This window comes from Podarcis filfolensis (genome assembly GCF_964270895.1).
Source record: "Podarcis filfolensis genome assembly, chromosome: 11".
NCBI lineage: Eukaryota > Metazoa > Chordata > Lepidosauria > Squamata > Lacertidae > Podarcis > Podarcis filfolensis.
Window position 1 is genome coordinate 58,743,342 of NC_139613.1, and position 18,995 is coordinate 58,762,336.

An 18,995-nucleotide genomic window follows, 5' to 3' on the forward strand; every position below is an offset into this window, starting at 1 on the left:
CTCCAGGTTAAACAAGCATTTTGTTCAGGCTTAAAGATAGGGATCATTGGTTCTTGCAACCACCGATAAAAACTTCGCCACTGCTAATGTTCTAGCGTTTGTCCGGTCTTCCAATAGGAACCTGACATAGTGAGCCTCTGATTTTCCCGGGAAAGGTACCAGCAAGGGTAATATCAATTCAGCCCCGGCTTGTTCATATTTCACACAGTGCACAAAGAAAATAAAACACACTGGTACAAAACAGTTCATAACAGCAAATTTCGCATAATTCTCTTAGTATGCTATTTTTTTTCCTTTGTAGTTTTACTGGTATGAACTATGACAATCTGAAGGCACAGTAAGAAAAGAATGGAGTAAGAGGTAAGGGTTATAGTTTTTTAGTTAAACTTTTTTGAAAAGGCAAAGAAGGAATAAAGGAGAGGGAAATACAGCGAAAAGAAAGAACCTGAGCTCAAAAGGCAAAAAAATAGTGTAGACACATATGCCTTGGGAAATGACAGGAACTAAAGTGAAGGAGTCCAAAGGGCAGAGCACGTGCAACTTAGCTAACTCCAACATGTGCCTGTCTTGGATGAATTACAGAACACAACTGTCTACATGGATGTCTCTTATGTCAAGCTGAGAAACATACACTAACACATAATGACATATTTAAAATTATATTTTTTCAAGTACCGTATTTTTCGCCCTATAGGACGCACCGGCCCATAGGATGCACCTATTTTTTTGGGGGGGGGAACAAAGAAAAAAAATTATTCCCCCCCCCCAGGCACGGGAACTCCCGCAGGGCTCCCTAGGCTGCGGAGATCTGCCCAAAGCGCAGGGCGCTCTGCTTCAGCGCGCCCCGCGCTCCGTGCAGCAGGCTGCGGATAGCTTCCCGAAGGGCGGGGCGCTCTGCTTCAGGGCGCCCCGCGCTCCAGGCAAGCAGGCTGTGGATAGCTTCCCGAAGCGCGGGGCGCTCTGCTTCAGGGCGCCCCGCGCTCCGGCAAGCAGGCTGCTATTCGCAGCCTGGGAAGCCCCGCGGGACCTCCCGCGGGCTCCCCAGGCTTATGGATAGCTTCCTGAAGCCTGGAGAGAGAGAGGGGTCGGTGCGCACAGACCCCTCTCGCTCTCCAAGCTTCAGCAAAAGCCTGCATTCGCCCCATAGGACGCACACACATTTCCCCTCCATTTTTGGAGGGGAAAAAGTGCGTCTTATAGGGCGAAAAATACGGTACTTCTATTGCAAGCTAATAATATGTTTCATATTTAGGGGAAATATTTCAAAGAAAAGTAATATAAGTATTATAAAATGAAATTTATCATGTGTACAACTGTTGATTTTTAAAAAATTAAAGTTGTTCTCATTTTATTTAAAGTACCTGTGTTATCAGCGCTGGTAATTTTATTAAGGAATGTTTAAATAAAATTACTGCTCAAGGGCTGAAATGTGAACAGTATGGCGCAGTCACTTAGTGATGGTGGTGGTCACAAATAATGGTAATCAATACATTCCTACCTTTTAATTCCCTGAAAGGTGCTGCTAGCCATATCTATTATTCCTCCAGTGGGTCTTGCTACAGCTCCCACTAATCCTTTTCCAACGCCTTTGAAGAAACCTGTTGCTCCTTCTTTCTGGGCTCCTAGAAAACAATGACAGCAGCAAACAACAAAACATAAAATAGAATCACAGCATCACAGAATTGTAGAGTTGGGAAGGACCCTTAGGATCACCTGGCCCAACCCCTTGCAATGCAGGAATACGCAGCTGCCCCATACAGGGCCTGAACCTGCAAAATTGGGGTTCTCAGCACCACACTCTAACAAATAAATGAACATCTTTTTAAAGAAAGCATATTTTATCATTTGCTACAATTAAGGCTGAGGTGTGAGTTATTTCATAAACTTTTCCAGCTTAAAGGAGGGCTGTGGGAGAGGAAGAGTATAAAAGGTTTCACAAAATGCATGCCCCCTGCAACATTGAGGATATCTGGATCCAAATCAGAGTGCAAGCAGTACTTTCAGCCCTCAGTCTGGTCCTGACGTTAAAGGAATAAGGGGGAAATGCTGTCCAACTGCTGCAGGGAATGTGGTAAGTGCTGGTAATGGTGAAAAAACTTCACCCCTCTCTGTAAGTTCTCCTAAATATTATCAAAATGCACTCCCATCCAATCACAGCCTGCAAAATGGTAGATAGACAGGAGGCTATTTTGGCTCAGCGCTTATTAAAACTATGACACACCATTGTAATAATTGTAAACATACATTATTTTTTTCTATTTTGCTTCATTTGTCAGCAGCAGGTAAAAAGTAGCTTGTTTTTCACATAAAGTATATCTCAGCAAATAGCAGCTTTAGGTTCAAATAACACAGTACGAACTGAGAGAACGATCATACCTCTTATTGGCTTTGTTACTATTCCTGTGATTCCACTGACAAAACCCTGCAAGTTAAAACAAAATGGCATCTCAATTTTGTTCTATAATGGATTTCTCAGCATGATTTAAAACTGTGAAGTTGATTATATAATAATAATAATTTATTTTTTATTTTTTATTTTTTAATTTATTTTCAATGCAGAATCATAACAAAAATTACAAACATTGAATCCAAAATAATACTATACAAACAAAAATCCCCGGAACATATAGGAAAAAAAACAGAAAACGAACGAAAAAAAAAGCAAAGGAAACAAGACTAAACTAAACAAAAACGAAAAAGCACACATCTACAGAAAAAAAAACCATATCATTACGTACATAAAACACAAATTGACTTCCTTTCTTTGTTCTAAGACCTCAAAAAATTTACTCTTACTGTGTTGTTGTGTCTAATTAGATTACTTCCACCTTGGTACTTTTTTTTTTTTTACACCATTTTTCTTTTCCTTTAACCCTGTAAAGCATCATTCATTACATACCAATATGCTAACTCCAGAACAATGTTTTTTCATATACTCTTTAGCACAACCCCATTCTTTTAATAATTTCTGGTCCGATTGTCCCCTTATGTAAGCTGTGAGTCTTGCCAGATTTATGTATTCACAAAATTTAATTTGCCAATCTTTCACTGATGGAATTTTTCTGCCTTTCCAGTTTTTAGCTATAAGCATCCTGGCAGCTGTTGTTGCATAAAGGAATACTTTCCTTTGATTTTCGGGGATATCATTTGTAATTAAACCTAAAAGGAATGCCTCCGGTTTTTTTCTGAAAGATATTTTTAAACATCTTTTTGAGTTCTTCATAGATTTCATTCCAGAATTGTTTAATAGGTCGGCATTCCCACCACATGTGGAACATTGTTCCTATTTCTTTTTTACATCTCCAACAGGTATTCGATTTTAATTTGTAAATTTTAGCCATTTTTACCGGAGTTAAGTACCATTGGTACACCATTTTCATAAAATTTTCTCTTATTGTATAACATGCCGTGAATTTAATATCATATTTCCATAATCTCTCCCATTGGTCCAGCCGAATTACATATCCTATATCACATGCCCATTTAATCATAACTTCTTTTATTTCTTCATCCTTTAATTCCCATTCTAATAATAAATTATACATTTTGGATATATTTTTTTTTTAATTTTGTAATAATACTTTTTGTAATTTTGATTCTTCTTTTTCAAATCCTATTACTTTATCCTGGTTGAATATTTGTGCAATTTGGTGATATTGTAACCATGTGGTACAGTATTGGGTCACCTCATCGTATGTTCTTAGTTTTAATTGGCCCTGTTCTTCCTTTAGGAGCTGCTGGTATGTTGCCATTCTTCCTATAGTATTTATCTTTTTAACCGATATTACTTCTAGCGGTGAGAACCACCATGGGGTTTTTGGTTCTAACAACCTTCTATGTCTCACCCAGACCTTGTATAATGCATTTCTAATTACGTGGCTTAGAAATTCTTTATGGACTGCCACTTTGTTATAAATTAGATAGGCATGCCAACCATATCTGTTGTTCCATCCCTCCAAATCCAAAATGTCACTGTTATCCAATTTGATCCAATCCTTGATCCAAGTAAAGCATGCTGCATCGTAATATAGTCTCAGGTCTGGGAGTCCAAAACCTCCCCGCTCTTTTATGTTGGTTAATAATTTATGTTTGATCCGTGGCTTTTTGCCTTGCCATATAAACTTTGTTAGGTCCGTTTTCCATTTTTTAAAACAATCATCTTTACCTATTATGGGAATCATTTGAAAAAGGAACAGAAGTTTTGGTAAGATATTCATTTTAATAGCCGAAATTCTACCCCAGAGTGTTAATTTCAATCTTGTCCAAGTTTCCATTTCTCTTTTTGTTTCTTCCCAATTTTTTTTATAATTATCTTCAAACAAATTTATATTTTTCATTGTTATTTGTATACCTAAATATTTCACTTTTTTTTACAATTTGTAATCCGAATTTTTCTACCAGTTCCTTTTTCTCTTGATCTCCCATGTTTTTTACCATTAGTTTCGTTTTTTCTTTATTCAAAGCAAAACCTTGATACCCTTCCAAAGTTTTCCATTTTTTCTAGAGCCTTTGCTATGCTTTCCTTTGGATTTTCCACTATTAAAACTAAATCATCTGCAAATGCCCTTATTTTGTATATTTTCTCTCCTAGGGATATTCCATTTATTTCTTGATCCAATCTGATTTCTTGATTTAATATTTCCAAAACCAAAATGAGCTTCATCAAGCGATAATTAAGATGAAACTGGGAAAATCCCCAAGCCCAGATGGCCTTACCGCAATACATTACAAAAAATTAGAGGAACCACTATTATCACCTATGAAGACACTCTTAAATAGAATATTAGAAGACGGGAAGATTCCCAACACCTGGAAACAGGCGCACATAGTAGTAATCCCAAAACAAGGACGAAATAAAGAGTTTATAACCAATTATAGACCAATATCATTACTAAATAATGATTACAAGATATATGCACAAATATTGGCAACAAGATTAAAGACAGTTTTGCAGGATTGTATAAATAAAGAGCAGGCAGGGTTCTTGCCGGGCAGGAAAATGAGTGACAATATAAGAACAGTGATTGATATGATCGAGTATTTAGACATGAAACCAAGTAAGAAGGTAGCCTTTGTTTTTGTGGACGCGGAAAAGGCGTTTGACAAAGTATCATGGAAATTTCTAAAAATATTATTAGACCAGATGGACATGGGCGACCAAATTACAAGAGGGTTAAAAGCAATTTACGAACAACAAGAAGCAAATATAATAATAAATAATGACACGACTGATTATTTTAAAATACAGAAGGGCACCAGACAAGGGTGCCCACTTTCACCTTTAATAATAATTTATTATTAATACCCCGTCTATCTGGCTGGGTTTCCCCAGCCACTCTGGGGAATACAATAATTCATCAAATATTAAAAGCTTCCCTAAACAGGTCTGCCTTCAGATGTCTTCTAAAAGTCAGATACTTGTTTATTTCTTTGACAACTGGTGGGTGGGCATTCCACAGGGTGAGCACCACTACCGAGAAGGCCCTCTGCCTGGTTCCCAGTGCGGTGTAGTGGTTAAGAGTGGTAGTCTTGCAATCTGGGGAACCGGGTTCGCGTCTCCACTCCTCCACATGCAGCTGCTGGGTGACCTTGGGCCAGTCACACTTCTCTGAAGTCTCTCAGCCCCACTCACCTCACAGAGTGTTTGTTGTGGGGGAGGAAGGGAAAGGAGAATGTTAGCCACTTTGAGACTCCTTAGGGTAGTGATAAAGCGGGATATCAAATCCAAACTCTTCTTCTTCGTCTATCTTTGCTTCTCGCAGTAAGGGAACTGCCAGAAGGCCCTCGGCGCTGGACATCAGTGTACGGGCAGAACGATGGGGGTGGAGACGCTCCTTCAGGTATACTGGGCCAAGGCCATTTAGGGCTTTAAAGGTCAGCACCAACGCTTTGAATTGTGTCCGGAAACGTACTGGGAGCCAATGTAGGTATTTCTGGACTGGTGTTATGTGGTCTTGGCGGCTGCTCCCAGTCACCAGTCTAGCTGCCGCATTCTGGATTACCGGTAGTTGGTTTCCGGGTCACCTTCAAAGGTAGCCCCACGTAGAGCGCATTGCAGTAGTCCAAGCGTGAGATAACTAGAGCATGCACCACTCTGGCGAGACAGTTCGCGGGCAGGTAGGGTCTTAGCCTGCGTACCAGGTGGAGCTGGTAGACAGCTGCCCTGGACACAGAGTTAACCTGCGCCTCCATGGACAGCTGTGAGTCCAAAATGACTCCCAGGCTGCGCACCTGGTCCTTCAGGGGCACAGTTACCCTATTCAGGACCAGGGAGTCCTCCACACCCGCCCACCCCCTGTCCCCCAAGAACAGTACTTCTGTCTTGTCAGGATTCAACCTCAATCTGTTAGCCACCATCCATCCTCCAACTGCCTCCAGACACTCACACAGGACCTTCACCGCCTTCACTGGTTCTGATTTAAAAGAGAGGCAGAGCTGGGTATCATCCGCATTCTGATGAACTCCCAGCCCAAATCCACTGATGATCTCTCCCAGCATCTGAATGTAGATGTTAAAAAGCATGGGGGAGAGGACGGAACCTTGAGGCACCCCACAAGTGAGAGCCCAGGGGTCTGAACACTCATTTGCCAAAGTACTGGAGCAGGCATAGGCAAACTCCAGCCCTCCAGATGTTAACTACAATTCCCATCATCCCTAGCTAACAGGATCAGTGGTCAGGGATGATGGGAATTGTAGTCTCAAAACATCTGGAGGGCCGGAGTTTGCCTACGCCTGTACTGGAGCATAAAAATAATGGAGACTGAATTCCTAATATAAACTTTCACTCATAGCAATATTTTCAATCTTACCTTAATTAGAGCATGGATCAATAGCAAATGGTGTGGTGGGGCCAGCTCACCTGACCTCCCGACAGCTGAGTCACTGCTGTTTGCAGTCACACTATTTGCATTACACCAACCTCCCCATCGCTGTGCCTCTTCCCTCTTTGGCAAGGGAGCAGCAACTCTGCTGTCAGAAACCCATCATGTTCACTTCTGATGTGAATGAGAATATAATTTATGCAGCTTGTGACTGCAACTCTATGTGCCGAAGAACTAGTGTTGAAACCATTCAACCTATCAATATTAAAATACGTTATGTGATGTTTCTTACAGATACCAAGCCTTTTCCACCACGAGTGATACCCTCTTTCAGGCCAGCAGGCTGCCTATTCATGGCTTCCCTTCGCTTCTGCTGATAGTCTTCATCCATAGTTATTGCTGCTACTCCTTTAGCCATAGCACCAGTTATTCTTGATGCAGCACCAGCTAATCCACCTATTAGCATAAGAGATTTGATGAAAAATATTCAATGTTTTAAAGAGTAAAAAATGCAAAGAATACTTTTGCAGCTTTTACCTATGTGTAAAAAAATGACTGCTTACCAACAGCACCACCAACTAGGGCTTTGAGACCCAGTGCCATTCCTTCTACAAACTCTTCTGGACCCTGGATAGCCCCCTAAGAAGAAGAAAGACAAATATCTTTAAAATATTCTGATTGATAACCTACAACCAGTTCTTTTCTGCTAAGAATAATAGAATTGTAGAGTTGGAAGGGATCCCGAGGGTCATCTAGTCCAACCCCTGCAATGCAGGAATCTCAGTGAAAGGATCCAACCTCCCGAGGGAGACTGTTCCACTGTCAAACAGCTCTTACTGTCAGAAAGCTCTTCCAGATGTTTCGTTGGAATCCTCCATGTGACAGCCCGTCAGATATTTGAAGATGGGTATTGCATCTCCTCTCAATCTCTTTCCAAGCTAAACATACCTCCTTCAACCTTCCCCCATACGCCTTGGCTTACAGACCCTTGGTCATCTTAGATGCCCTCCGCGACACACACTACACCTTGTCCATATTCTTCTTAAATTTTAGTGTCCAGAATTGGACACAGTATTCTAGGTGTGGTCTGACCAAAGCAGAATAGAGCGGGACTATTACTTCCCTTGATCTGGACACTTTACTTCTGTTGATGCAGCCTAGAATAACATTAGCTTTGTTTTTGCTGCTGTATCACACTGTTGACTCATACTACGCTTGTGGTCCATCAAGATCCCTAGATTCTCACTCCTCAAATATTTATAAAGAGTCCAATCTAGCAGTTTGTTGTTTAGTCGTGTCCGACTCTTCGTGACCCCCACGGACCAGAGCACGCCAGGCACTCCTATCTTCCACTGCCTCCCGCAGTTTGGTCAAACTCATGTTAGTAGCTTCAAGAACACTATCCAACCATCTTGTCCTCTGTCGTCCCCTTCTCCTTGTGCCCTCAATCTTTCCCAACATCAGGGTCTTTTCCAGGGAGTCTTCTCTTCTCATGAGGTGGCCGAAGTATTGGAGCCTCAGCTTCAGGATCCGTCCTTCCAGTGAGCACTCAGGGCTGATTTCATTAAGAATGGATAGGTTTGATCTTCTTGCAGTCCATGGGACTCTCAAGAGTCTCCTCCAGCACCATGATTCAAAAGCATCAGTTATTCGTCGATCAGCCTTCTTTATGGTCTAGCTCTCACTTCCATACATCACTACTGGGAAAACCATAGCTTTAACTATACGGACCTTTGTCAGCAAGGTGATGTTTCTGCTTTTTAAGATGCTGTCTATGTTTGTCATAACTTTTCTCCCAAGAAGCAGGCAATTCAATACTGCCATCTCCACATGGACATAAACTGTTTTCCAGCGGAATTTTTTGAAATGAACCCTCAAGTACAGTATGTTCAATCTTGCATAAGTGAAAGCATGTCTGTATTTTGGAACTGTTAAATTTTGCAAGTAGGGTGTTAATGTGTCAAGGAGACTAGGTGAGAAATAATTATACCACTGACAAAATTTCCTTATGTTGGCCAAATTATTTTGTCGCTCAAAGTCATATAGGCACTGTCCAATTAAATTCTTTGCTTTGCTGAAGCCCAATGCTAATCATTGTTGTGGTGATAAACCAGATGAATAAAGCTTTTGGATGACAAATTTTAGTCCAGGTGCTCTCATGACAGTCTTGCAATACTGCAAAGGACATCTACCACAAATTTGTTCCTTCCACAGTGATTAGGCCTTCAAAAACTCAGTATCTTTCTACACTTTTGGAAGAATTTTATGTGAAGCGGCTGTTGCTTTCCACTGTAAATATTTACATACTAGTACAGCCTGTCTTAGATTGCCTTGAGGGAAAACTAGGTGGGAACACACCTGGTAAGGTTCATAGAAGAATGCTTCAACTCCTTCAGACAAGTCTCTTATGAATCCAAATGGATTGCCCAAAACATCCAGTCCAAGAATAAGAACATACATTTGCTTAATAGCCTAAAATGCAAATAAACATGTTATAGAAAATATATATTTAAAACATATAATTTCAGTCTACAAATGAATCTACAAATAACTCATTTTCGTGAGTCTGTCTATGCAGCTATTTATTATTAATAATTAAATTTGTATACCACCCTTTAGCCTATGCTCCCAGGGTGGTTCACAACAGAAAAATACAAAATGAGAATACAAAATATGTAATAAAATGAAAACAAACCCCTCCCACAAACACATTTAAAAACCCACAGAACCAACCAAATGCCTGGTTAAAGAGATTTATTTTTTTTCCTGGCTGGCACCTAAAGTTATGTAATGAAGGTGCCAAGCAAAATGGTCAATTCATGTTAGGTTCATGTTATACTAACCTGCTTTGAATAATGCATAACTACAGCCCACTGCAGTTGCTCTGTAGTACAAAAGTGGTAGTTGAGCTCAAAGAATGCCAATCTAGAACAAGTAAATTACATTAAAATGACAAAATAAAATATATACCGTATGTAATATTTTAATTAAAATTAACTAAGTGAATATTCTACTTACTTAAGAACAACATCCTGCACATCTGTGAGTGTGGCCCCAATACTCTTTAACAAGAGGTTTAAGGACTGAACTGGAATTAGCTCCTTGCGTGTCTCTTCCTTGTTGCTATCGTCTCCAGGAGTGCTAAGTGAAAAACTTAAGTGTAACTGAAATGAGAGGGGGGGGGAGGGGATAAAAATATGGGAAACAACAGTAGTATCTGGGATGCTACCTTAGATCTTAAAAATATTTTTGCTATGATATTGCATTATTATACCTTACATATAAGTCAGCTTGATAAGAATGTGCTATTGCACAAACATATAAACCATCAACTAGTACAAAGTGTATGACTAGGACTATGGATATGAGGTTTCAAATCCTCAAATGAGACCTTGGGGCAAGGATATATAGTGCTGGGCATCTCTCTCACTAGAAGTCCTGGGGCTCTTGTGTTGTGGAGTGCTTCCATACGAGAGCTGCCATGCACTTTTGAGACCCTGGTCTTGCAAGATCAGCTCCAGCAAAACTAAAACTATTATTATTTATTTATTAAACCCTTCAGCTGAAGATCACAGGGTGATTCGCAACATTAAAATATAAAATGAGAATACAAAATACATAATAAAATAAAAACAAAAAAATAACTCCCCCTCCACAAACATATTTAAAAGGCCATAGAATGTTAATCAGCCCAAGGCCTGGTGATAGAGAAATGTTTTCACCTGGCACCGAAAGACACGTAATGAAGGCACCAGGCGAGCCGCCCTGGGGAGAGCATTCCACAGATGGGAAGCCACCACAGAAAAGGCCTGTTCTTCTGTTGCCACCCTCTGCACTTCACAAAGAAGAGCCTCAGATGGTGATTGCAGGGCGTGGGTCGGTTCATATGGGAAATGGAGGACCTTGAGGTATTGTGGTCCTGAGCCATTTAAGGCTTTATCGGTCAAAACTAGCACTCTGAATTAGGCCTGGAAACTAATTGGCAGCCAGGCTGGAATCTACCCACTTGCCTTGGTAAGCAACCTGGCCACTGAATTCCGCACCAACTGAGGTTTCCAAACCGTCTTCAGAGGCAGCCCTAATCTAACCTAGAGGTTCCCAAACCATAGCCAGAAGTTAGGCTACCCCTGGCCAGATAAGAGGCACAGCTGAGCCACCAGCTGAAGCTGATGGAAGGCACTCTGCGTTACCAAGCTCATCTGATTCTCAAATGACAGCAAAGGATCCAGGAGTACCCCCTGGCTGCGTACCCACACCTTCAGAGGGAGTGTAACTCCATCAAGAGCAGACATCTCCCATCCATCTGGCAGTACAGAACCACCCCCTAACAGTGACTCAGTCTTATCTGGATTGAGCTTTAGTTTGTTGGCTCTCATCCAGTCCATCACTGAGGCAAGACAATGGTCCAGCACATCCGCTGCCTCACCTGCAGATGTAAAGGAGAAGTAGAACTGTGTGCCATCAGCATATTGCTGACATACTCCAAGACTCCATATAACCCTACTCAGTGGTTTCATGTAGATGGTAAACAGCAAACACTGAACTCTGAGGAATGCGACACTGAAGGTTCTACAGGACCAAATAGCACTCCCTAAGCATCACCCACTGGAAACAACCATCCAAGTAGGACTGGAAGCACCACAAAGTAGTGCCACCTACCCCTAACTTGGACAGCCCCTCCAGAAGGATACAATGGTTGATGATATTGAAAGCTACTGAGAAGTCAAGGAGAATTAACAAGGACACATTTCCCTTGTTTCTCTCCAGACAAAATTCATTATACAGTGCAACCAAAGCAGTTTCTGTGCCAAAACTGGGCTTAAACCCTGACTGAAATGGATCTAGAAAAATCAGTTTCCTCCAAGAGCACCTGGATCTGGTCCATGACCACCTGCTCAAGAACCTTGCTGAACAAGGGGAGATTGGCAACTGGCTTACTGGCAACTGAATCTAGTTACTTAGACTTTCTGAATCCAGGGAGGATTTCTTAAGGCGTGGTTTTACCAGTGCTTTTTAAACACTGATCAACATTTAAACTAAACACTATATTAACTCCATTTTAATTATAAAGGTAAAAGTGGGAGAGTATTAGAAACCAAGAATCTCAGGCTTAAAGTGAGACCTTCTATTTATTCAGAAGTGAACCCCTCTGCTCTGCTCAGACTGTCCCTCCTGTCCTTTTGGGGCACATCTCCCACAGCAGCAAAGGACACTGACTCCAACTTAAAAATGGCCAGCGTCTGTAGCAACACGTGCAGCACAGATTCCCAGCCTTCTTGGGGTAGAAGGGCTGTGAATGCATTATTGCTCAAAGGAAGGGATATGGATGTACTGTATAAAAATCACGACAGCTGGGCTGTTTGTAGGTGGAATATGAATGGGCTGGAAGCTGCGCTTCATTCTGAGTAAAGTGGGGTTTCATGCATTAATATAATCACCTTCATCTTCACTCTTGTTCATTGGCTGCGTATTTAAATATCCAAACATAACAGTTATGACATACATATACCTTGATTGGAGAAATATGAAAATATTCATATAGGCTGATTTGTGATGTATCTGTTGATGATATATTCTTCAATTCCTCATGTACAGATTCTACATCCTTTTTGAAGAGTTCTATCTGTGAATATAATAATAATAATAATAATAATAATAATAATAATAATAATAATGCCCCGCCCATCTGGCTGGGTTTCCCCAGCCACTCTGGGCGGCTTCCAACAAGAGATTAAAAATACATTAAAACATCAGTCATTAAAAACTTCCCTAAACAGGGCTGCCTTCAGATGTCTTCTAAAAGTCAGATAGTTGTTTATTTCTTTGACATCTGATGGGAGGGCGTTCAACAGGGTGGGTGCCGCTACCGAGAAGGCCCTCTGCCTGGTTCCCTGTAACTTTGCTTCTCACAGTGAAGGAACCGCCAGAAGGCCCTCGGTGCTGGACCTCAGTGTCCAGGCAGAATGATGGGGGTGGAGACGCTCCTTCATTAACTTAAAACCAGCATTTCTTAAAGCCTAATTATACACTACCAGTTTCATGACAAATGGTCTAGCTATTTTGTTGAGTTTAAAGAACCTTTTGGGTTGACGTCAATGTGTAGAAATATTTCATGTTCTATTTCTTATTTGATGACAAACAGTGTTTGACCTTGTTTATATGTCCAATGTAGCACATGTTCCATATTTCTCATTAAGCACCATTTGGTACAAAATATTCAATACAGTGTATAAAAAATTGAGCCAACACACATTATGGTTTGTTGCTTTTTAACTCCATTGAACAATAATTTGTACCTCTTGATCTTTGGGCACCTCGTCTGCAAGTGTAAAGAATTCAGCCAATGCATAAAGAAACCCAAGATCTAATCGGAGATCCATTTCTTGAATTAGGACCTTAAAATACCTGCAAAATAGTTTAAAAATGTCACATTGCAGAAGCTTTTTTGTTTTTGTTTTGTTAATAATGTCTTTGTCTTTAAAATCCACCAGTTCATAAAAATATAAAAAAATTCTATTAATGAAAGTTCCAACTGAATTCATATGGATTAAGTAGAAAGGCAGTCTAGATTTAATAATGAAAAAGGAATATATACTTACTTTATACGTGATATTTGAGAATGCCCTGCAGTTCTCATGACAATACTGACATCAGTAAAGGGTTTGGGTTCTATGAAAATTCCAAACAGGAAACAGGAGTGTGTAAAAATGACTCATACTTATTTAGAATTCAATTTATTTTGACATGTAAATTATAATATATAGAACTGAGTTCATTTGCAAAGGATATAATGGAAGGGTTGGACAAACCAATGGTCTAAGGTATTAGAGGCATATATGGGAAGAAATGACACTACTTTCTAAAATGAGGAGTGCACATCCACAAATATTTTCAATATAAGTTCAGCAGATATACACTGACTGTGAACAGTTTAATGAAGTTACATAGAAGTTATTTTCAAATTCCAGCTGCATCAATTGTATAGGTCTCAAAGTAAGTTCTAGGTTTCCTAAGGGCACTTGCTGTTCCCAATCCATCCTAGGAGAACATTCTTGCTTGACAATCATATGTTGTCTGCAAGTGTTATCTACAGCTAACAGATTTCAGGGAAAGGTGGTGAATCCTTCACTGCCCCAGAACAAGGACCATGGAAAATACAAATGGCAAAAGCTGTCTCTCTCAAAACCACAGATTACTTCCAGATTAGGACTGGAATCACTTTGCTTCCTAAAGAGACTATATATAGCAATGTCTGACTGGTCTTGTTCTTTGACAAGAACCTATTGTTGTTAAAAAATAAAAGACAAATGTTTGCATAATATGCTTTCATGAAATGCTGAGACATTTCAACTTCTAGCAAATTTACGACTATGCAAACCCATCAACAAAATGTAGTTTATTTTCTAATCTTACTACGAATGACTTCCCGCCCATGAAGATCTCAATGTTTCCTTCTTCTTAATTATTACAGATGCAGAAAAATAATAACAATGCATTAAACTGTATTAACAAACCTGAATCCAAGGAGATGGACTTGGGAGGTTTAATAGGATAGAACACAAAGGGAAATATGGCTCCAGGAATCTGGTTTTGTATCTGATAAGGGTAATGACAATATGATGCATGTTAGATGTTCATTTGCAAATGCTTATTTTTGTACTAATTTACAATTATACTTCCTATTAGCTTCTCCATTACATGAAGGCTGCATTCTAAATGTTGAAGGTCTGTATATCATTTAACCTATATTATTCCGAATTCTGATATTTGTAAGATGAATTGAATAAAATACTTGGCACTTAATACACTTTGCAAAAACATCTATTTTCAAATTTTGTCATTTGAAAATTAAAAATTAAAAAATGTTTTCTATTTTAAAGATGCTTTCAAGAAGCCCAGTTTATACTGATTGTGTTATTTCTGAATTTATTTTATACAATTTATATACAGCTTGGTTGTAGAAAACCTCAAAGTGGTTTACAGGAAAAAATAAAACAGCAAGGTTAATAGTAAAACAATTTAAACATTCAAAAAAATAAATCAACTAAAAACACAACAGCATTCTAAATATCTGGGTAGGCTTGTCTAAATAAAAATGTTTTTAGCAGGTGCCAAAAAGAGTACAGGAAAGGCACCTGGCAAATGTCACAGAGTTCAAAAATGTAGATGCTGCCACATTAAAATATTGATTTCTTACAAATTTCTTACAAATGCAGAATGGATATTATGTGGCACCTGTAACAGTGCCAGTTCTTCAGAATGAAGTGGTCAAGAGGGCATAATTGCATGGGTTTGATCACAATCAGAGAAGTCCCACTGAAATTAATGGTCATGACCAAGGCTCAAGGACTATCCCTGCATCCATAGTCTGGCAGCTCATCATGTTGGAAAGTGGGGCAGACAGATTGGCTAGCCATGGCTATGAGAGCAGATCAGGATGCAGCCAATACTGGGCTGGCTCAGCTCTGCCCTCAGGACACCTCATTTTGAGGTTATGTGATGGACCCTGCAAGTAGAGATACCTCCAGATACTTTCTGCATGCATGTTCAGGACATGAATGGGGCTATCTGTACCGCTGGAATGATGGCAGAAGCAGAAGTGAACAGAGGGATGCCTCTGCTGAATCCCACCTCATCCCCACAGCCCAGAGTCACTTTGGATTGCAGCCCAACTTAGCACATTAATTTCAGGTCCTGAACAGAATTCAGTTGCGTGTAATCCATTATCTGTAAAAACAGAATTTTGTCTTACTGTGAATTTCTGTTTACTGGGAATGACAGATGACATTCCTCCTATACCTCCAGGATGGTGCTTACTCTTTTCCTTATGGGCTTTCTATGGGCCTTATGTGACTTCTGTGTTTACGACAAGGGAAGGAGTCCTTAACCTCTTTGTGAATGCAGAAGTCTACCCATGAGAGGAAACCAATATGACTCACACAGAAAGCAGCATGACTCACCCCACCTGCAGAATGAGAGTGTGAATCAGAGGCTCCTGCCTAATAATATCAGGCACTCCAAGAGAAGGTGACATTGGAGTCTGACCAGTAGCCTCCTGTACAATCTTCATGGTCAGAGGCGCAGAAGCAACAGGCAAAGCCATAACGACTATGCAAGAGCATAGCCAAAAAGGAAGGAAGAAGCTGGTCATGCACAAACTGTCCGTGCACTGATCAACCCCCCAGAAATTCAAAAGGCAGCGGATGTTGAAAGGATTAAAGAAAGCTGAAATTCAAAGCACACTGATCAATGATGCAGGGCGGGGCAGGAACCAAGCAATGACGCTGTGTTTTGGTGTACAAAAGTGCTTAATTAATGGTGATGTTGGGGCGGGCAACATTCTGATCAAAGAGAAAATGGTGCTCCCACTTAGGTAGGTTGTTTTATGAGCAACAAGCATTTAAACAAAATGGTGGCTCTGCTCAGTATTGTAAATGTAAATGAGGGACCTGCTAAGCTTCGTGCTCTTCAGAAATCAAAGTAAGGGCTCCCAGGGAATCGTGATGAAGTCAAAACGCCCCTTGTGAAGACACAATTTTCCCTCAGACAACAAGGGGAAAAACGTGGGGGGGGGGAATAAAAAAGAAATGAAGCATACACACAAAGACACAGGGCAAAGGAGTAATGTACTGAAATAAAATATAACCAAAACAGTAGTAACAGTTAAAAACACAACTCACAAAATATGCAGTAAGAAATGCGCAAGACCAAGAAAAGCCAAATATTCAAGAGAGAACAAAAGGCTCCAACCATCACCATCTGCAGGCAGGGCCAGTCTGGTGAGAGGGATGATTCCTTCCCTTGGGAGAGGAGGCAAAAGACTTCAGTGGACCCTGCCTATTCTTTCCAGCAAGAGGCATCCCTATGAGGAATGTCATCCATCATTCTCAGGTAAAAACCTTGAAAGCTACTTTATTATCTTTCTTGTCTCAATTATGATGTTACATTAAAGGGTTTTGAATATTCTTTATTGGTAACCTTGAAACATACTTGTATTCTATAAATCTGGACTCTGAAGGATGACTGATGTTCAGATGTACTATATTGGACTTTTAAAGCTGGCAAGAAGCTTCTTCTCACAGGGATTTCATTTGGTTGAAGCATTTTCATGTTATTACCAGTAGGTGTCAAGCAGACCTGTCATATTGAATGGAAAAAGATGTCCAGATCTTAATGCCATTTCTTATAAATCTTTCAAATACAACATGAGTCAGAATCTAGCCAAATATAACCACTTAAGTGTCAATGTTATTTAAGGGACACATTTAAGCAAGTACTTAAGCAGCAGTAGAGAATCATTTTTCTTTCAAGGGCTTCTGACACATGAGAGAAGACAACCGGGGTGCTTAGCAGATGTTAGATGTGGTCAAAACAAAAAATATGTGCATTCTGTAACCTGACAGAAGTGTACAACTCTTTCTATCTCTCTGTCACCCCAACCTTTTAGTACATCTCATGCACATACATGCAAAGCAGAAGAGGAAGAAGTACTCAGAGGAGCTGTCTGGAGAGAATGGGTGGTGCCAGAAGAATGCTTTGAATAGAAGCCCTTGTAGAATCAGCAACAGTTCCACTATCTCCTTTGGGAGTATAGATTCAATCTCTTCCTTTAAAGAAAGAGTAGAGCTGAAGGTATTTAACAGAAGCAAGAATAATTTGATCACATACATGGCCTTTGGCTGCTCATCCCCTTTTGCATGGTGTATGCAATCAAATTACTATTGCTTCCTTAGACAGATTTTGTTTGTTTATTAGGCACCTCCAACTCCTTCTTTAAAGGAAGATGGAAGCTAGGGAGGGGTGTGTGAAGAAAGTAGCCTACTATATACAAGTACAGTTTACATTAGCTACTGTGCCCACATTTGCCTCTGGCACCACCCACCACTAACATGCAGCCCTCAAGAGAATGCAGGTCATGGACTAAAAAAGCTTCCCCATCCCAGTCTATGATGGTGGCATGTCACATTGAACTGAAGTTCCAGGCAAACACAAGTGGTTATGGCACATATGCTTGATAAAATGCTGGAAATGGGGGCACATATTCATTATACCTCTATCACCAAGGCGGAGGGGTGGTGGGGCAGGAGGTTACTGTAAGCAGAATCTTTCTAAAAATGTGCCTGTTGCAACACACATGACCAGTTAAATGTAGCAAAGGCACCAACAGTGCAAATGGACCAAAACACAAATAGAAGAAACAGATTAAAAAGAAAAGAAGCAGGAACAAAGGACCTACCTCATACTTTCTCAGAGGAAAGTGGCATTCACTCGTGTGGTGGTCAAGAATAAACTTTTACCTATTACTAAAAAGTTCTAAATTTTGCTCTGCCCTGGTGCAGAATCCATGGGTGGAACCCAGCATAGAGCTAAGGCAAACGTTTTATCAGCCGAAGGATTTCAACAGGATGTTTCCCCCCAATTCCCACCATGTGCCCCCCTAAATCTGGAGATTTGGGGAATGGGGGGAGGAAAGGGGGGAAAGTCCCATTGTACAAGCAGAAATCCTTATGCTGACAAGACGCATTGGTAGAATACTGTGGGACAATATAGAGATCATGAAGGAGAACCACAACTGCTGAGAACCAGGAATCAGGGTGCTCATGCCTTTTCCCCCAACCAGACAGCAGGAGGCAGATGAAAGTCATAATTCTATGCAGTTACTCTTGGTGGAATTTATCCCGGAGTGAATATAAATAAGCTCAGGCTGTAAGCCTCTGTTGTGGAACAAATTACAGCAGGACACAAAGTCAAGGCAAGGAGCAGAAGATTCAACTAATTTTACTCAGAGTAGACACATGGAAATTAATGGAACTTTCTTAGGCATGCTCATTAATTTCAATGTGTCTACTCTGAGTAAAACATAGTTGAATATGACCCCGTACTGACAAGTTTCTAGTAAAAGAGCAATATCCAGTTATGCTAAGCTTTATGTTACGAATGTATTTTAAATGGACAAACAAAAAAAATTTCCCTTAACATTACCGGAGTATTATCATCCAGCTCCACTATTTTATTTTCTGTGGGTGAGTGATCACAGTAGTCATTAAATTCTTTCTCCAGCATTTCAGTTTGTTTCAAACTCAGTGGCCTCCATCTTGACTTTTTCTTAGGTTTCGTTTCCCAAATTATATCAGAACTTGCAACAAAATAAAGAATAGAACAGTAAACTTCACC

At 40.3% G+C, this 18,995-nt stretch overlaps 1 protein-coding gene across 3 annotated transcripts in view; it reads right to left on the reverse strand.

The window, feature by feature from the left end:
- Positions 1 to 18,995, reverse strand: part of VPS13A (vacuolar protein sorting 13 homolog A) — a 153,405-nt gene that overhangs the window by 15,788 nt on the left and 118,622 nt on the right. For all 3 annotated transcript variants that reach the window (XM_083576421.1, XM_083576420.1, XM_083576422.1), the window contains exons 55-67: positions 18,804 to 18,957; positions 16,812 to 16,958; positions 14,336 to 14,417; positions 13,421 to 13,490; positions 13,118 to 13,226; positions 12,331 to 12,444; positions 9,840 to 9,985; positions 9,665 to 9,746; positions 9,180 to 9,293; positions 7,385 to 7,460; positions 7,114 to 7,277; positions 2,377 to 2,422; positions 1,499 to 1,622 (exon numbers count right to left, since the gene is read on the reverse strand). In XM_083576421.1, coding sequence (XP_083432547.1) covers positions 1,499 to 1,622; positions 2,377 to 2,422; positions 7,114 to 7,277; positions 7,385 to 7,460; positions 9,180 to 9,293; positions 9,665 to 9,746; positions 9,840 to 9,985; positions 12,331 to 12,444; positions 13,118 to 13,226; positions 13,421 to 13,490; positions 14,336 to 14,417; positions 16,812 to 16,958; positions 18,804 to 18,957 — 1,428 coding nt within the window. The remainder of the gene's footprint in view (positions 1 to 1,498; positions 1,623 to 2,376; positions 2,423 to 7,113; positions 7,278 to 7,384; positions 7,461 to 9,179; positions 9,294 to 9,664; positions 9,747 to 9,839; positions 9,986 to 12,330; positions 12,445 to 13,117; positions 13,227 to 13,420; positions 13,491 to 14,335; positions 14,418 to 16,811; positions 16,959 to 18,803; positions 18,958 to 18,995) is intronic.